We start from the raw sequence: 3,551 nt of genomic DNA, 5'->3' as shown, positions 1-3,551 counted from the left end.
GACTAATTTTAATTAATAGATAAAATATTTCATTGTTAATACTAACTCGTTTTAAAAATAATTTCTTACCATGTCTCCTTTCAATATTTGAATTAGGAATTTTATAATATAAATTAGTATAAAATATTAATTGATGCATGTATGTTTGAAAATTAATATTTAATTAAATTTTGAAAATTAATATTTAATTAAATAAACAAAATTATCTTCTAGATTGTAAATGTCACAACCTAGTTATACTCGGAGAAATGTTACAACCTAGTTATCTTCTAATATGAGAGTTATCTTCCTAGCAAATTATATTTTTAGTCTTAATTTTTAGTATTTTTAATTAAATTTAAATTTTATCGAGAGGAAAAGGTTAAAAATAAAGAAGAAAAACTAAAAATCAGAAGTAAAATTTAATTTATTATTTTTTTATTGAGAAAGAATTAAAATAGATAAAATGATGAAAATTATAGTTTCATAGAATCATTTCTCGTTAAACTCTGGTAGAGTTTTGGATCTCATATTTTTTCGTTTTAACTTATCCAGAAAGCAGCATCATCTTCACTATCTTGTTTACAATAACTAAGCATGAATAATTCCCCGATCACAAAGCATCAACAAACAACAAATCGTACGGAAAAAAAATAAGGGTTTCTACATGTACAACCGTAGTTTATTCCATCTTCTTAATAATTTTGAGATTCAAAGACGGGATAAAGCAAGAACTTGGTCTTCATGGTGTTGAGGCACTTCCATTGTGCTTGTAATCTGGAAAGCTTTGGCCAAAGCTCTTAGTTGAAACTTTTGGATTTTGCCGGTTGAAGTTTTGGGCAATTCAGGTAAAAATTCCACCTTCTTTGGAACCATGAAATGGGGAAGGTTTTTACGGCAGAAAGCAATGATATCAGCTTCCTTCACATCGTCTTTTCTCCCAACTTCGTTCTCCCTCACCGCTAGAAAAGCACAAGGGCTCTCCCCCCACCGTGGGTGAGACATTGCAACTACTGCTGCCTCTAGAACTCTTGGATGCCTGTAGAGAACCGACTCCAATTCAACGCTGCTGATGTTTTCGCCTCCGGAAATGATGATATCCTTTGATCTATCCTTAATTTCCAGGTATCCATCAGGATGTATGACGCCCACGTCACCCGTGATGAACCACCCGTTCTTGAAGGCCTTGGATGTAGTCTCCGGATCCTTTAAGTACCCTTTCATGATGCTGCTTCCGCGCAGCACAATCTCCCCCATTGTTTTACCGTCGTGCGGTACGCTTGTCATGGTTTTCATATTCTTCACATCTACATCCGCCAGTGTCAATACGCTGATCCCTTGCCGTGCCTTGAGCTTCGCCTGACTATCCCGTGGAAGATTGTTCCACTTGGCTTGCCACTCGCACACCAAAGCCGGGCCAGTGGCCTCCGTCAGACCATAGCCATGGGTGACGTGGAACCGGAGGAGTTCCATTTTCTCGAGTAGTGATGCCGGAGGTGGTGCACCGCCGGTGAGTACTTGCACGGTAGACGTAAATTCGCGACGTTCATGAGGTTTGGCCTCGATGAGGATGTTGAAGACGATGGGTGCGCAACACATGTGGGTGACTTTGTGAGAAGCGATGTTTCGATATATGTCGTAGGCGGTGGTGTTGCGTAGGCAGACATTGGTCCCACCGCGTGCTGCGACTCCCCAAGTGAAGGTCCAACCGTTGCAGTGAAACATGGGAAGGGACCATAGATAGACAGGCTCGCTTCCCATTTCCCATCCCAAAATCAGACTTAAGGTACTGAGATATGCGCCTCTGTGACTGTAAACAACTCCTTTGGGTTCGGATGTAGTTCCGGATGTGTAGTTGAGGGAAATAGGATTCCACTCATCTTGGATTTCAGTGGGGACGAATCTTGGATTGCCCATGTGTATTAATTGCTCATATTCCAACTCACCTAGTCGGACACCTTTAGGGGAGTCTACGTCATCTATGACAATCACCAATGGAATAAAAGACTCGGGTGCTGCAGATGGTGACTGTGAGGTCTGATTTTGTTGTGAGTCAACCATCAGCAAGCGGAGAGCCTCGCGTGCCAGCGGCACATATTGGTAGTCTACGAAAAACACCTTGGCCTCGGAGTGGCGGAGAATGGTGGCGACGTTCTTGGCATCTAGCCTGGTATTGATGGTGTTGAGTACGGCTCCAGCCATGGGAACAGCAAAATGCATCTCGTACATGGCTGGAACGTTGGGAGCCAGCACGGATATCTGCAAATGGGTGTTAGCTTCGTAATATTAAACACAATGAAAAGAAATGTGATAGTGACTGAAAGTATAAGAAAGAAACATACAACATCGTTTTTGAGGATGTTGAGGGAGAGGAGAGAGGATGCAAGACGGCAGCAACGTTCGTAGGTTTGGCGCCAGGTGAAACGAGTATTCTCGTAGATGATTGATGTGCGGTTAGCATAAACAGAGCTGGCCCTTTTTAGGAATGTCAAGGGAGTGAGTGCCACATAATTTGCTTCGCACTTCCCAAGTTGATCCATGCTCTTTGCTAGATTTTGATCAGCAATTAATTGGATTTTTCTTTTGAAAGAGAGATGAGAGTATGGAAGGATTGGATTGCGGAAGAATTAAGATTGATAGTGATTTATATAGAGTGAAGGTGGTAATAAATAAATAAATAATAGAAGTGTGTTTCAAAGGGGAAGTTGATGGGGAAATTGCTTGCTCAGACTTTTTTCCTTTTCCTTTAAAGAAATTGCTGAGTTAATGCAACCCAATACAATATTATTAGTTAATTTGGGTTTGGAATTTGTAAAAAGGATTATGGTTTGATCCACCCGAACTACCCTTTGCACGTTCACACATTACCCTGCACCAGCACTAGCACTCTTCCATGGATCCTTTCTAGTTTGTTGTTTTCCATGTGGGGGCTGCTTGACTTCATCACCAATGAATTGCCTTTTCTTTGTTTTGTTTTTTATTCCCTCAATCAAGCAATACAATACCGTTAAATTAAAACGAAACAAAATTTCGTACAAAAAAATCTTCTTAACCACGCATTACCAAAAAAATAAAATAAAAATATGATCTATCAGCCCCCATTTTAGCTTGGGGAATGAACAAAGAAATTTGCATCTTCGGATTCAGAACAAAATCAACTCTTTTAATGGCCTTAAAATACTATAATCGATATCATTAAACACGTGATCTTGCTTACAGACCCAAGATATTGCGGTCTTTTTTTGGAATAAGATTCACAATTACAGGTTAGCCATGGAGAAAACCACAACATTTTTTGCAAGCTTAACTTTATGGCCATTAACTCAGCTTTGCACCCAAACGACCGAAATATAGATCACGTATAACGCCTCAGGAATCTCTGAGAACGCCCCCACAACTCGCACTGCCACGATTCATCCACATGAAGCTCATTCTATTTCCTTTCCTTCTTTTTTTGTTTCTTTAATTGACTCATAACCAATTATTTGTTAAGCAGTGGGTTATAAGGCTTAGGTTATTTATATAATTACACTCATCCTCTAAATTAACACCAATTTTTAAATTTTGCAGGT

The 3,551-nt window shown here is 39.6% G+C and overlaps 1 protein-coding gene across 1 annotated transcript; it reads right to left on the bottom strand.

The window, feature by feature from the left end:
• Positions 1–474: 474 nt before the first annotated feature.
• Positions 475–2,765, bottom strand: LOC108466010 (trans-cinnamate:CoA ligase, peroxisomal-like). Its single transcript, XM_017766386.2, has 2 exons — positions 2,322–2,765; positions 475–2,238 (listed from the first exon to the last, which is right to left on the bottom strand). Exons 1-2 carry the CDS (start codon positions 2,517–2,519, stop codon positions 691–693), a joined length of 1,746 nt encoding a protein of 581 aa, XP_017621875.1. The 5' UTR covers positions 2,520–2,765; the 3' UTR covers positions 475–690.
• Positions 2,766–3,551: the final 786 nt, after the last annotated feature.

The sequence above is a fragment of the Gossypium arboreum genome, chromosome 11 (assembly GCF_025698485.1).
Source record: "Gossypium arboreum isolate Shixiya-1 chromosome 11, ASM2569848v2, whole genome shotgun sequence".
Lineage (NCBI taxonomy): Eukaryota > Viridiplantae > Streptophyta > Magnoliopsida > Malvales > Malvaceae > Gossypium > Gossypium arboreum.
The sequence above is the reverse complement of the archived record's forward strand: the minus strand, read 5'-3'. Positions and strand labels throughout refer to the sequence as shown.

What these genes read in the sequence shown, in the direction of transcription:
- LOC108466010 (XM_017766386.2), bottom strand. Translation starts at nt 2,519, where the DNA reads ATGGATCAACTTGGGAAGTGCGAAGCAAATTATGTGGCACTCACTCCC. An exon ending in ACATCCTCAAAAACGATGTT is followed by an intron (nt 2,239 to 2,321) that starts GTATGTTTCTTT and finishes ACCCATTTGCAG; the next exon opens with ATATCCGTGCTGGCTCCCAA.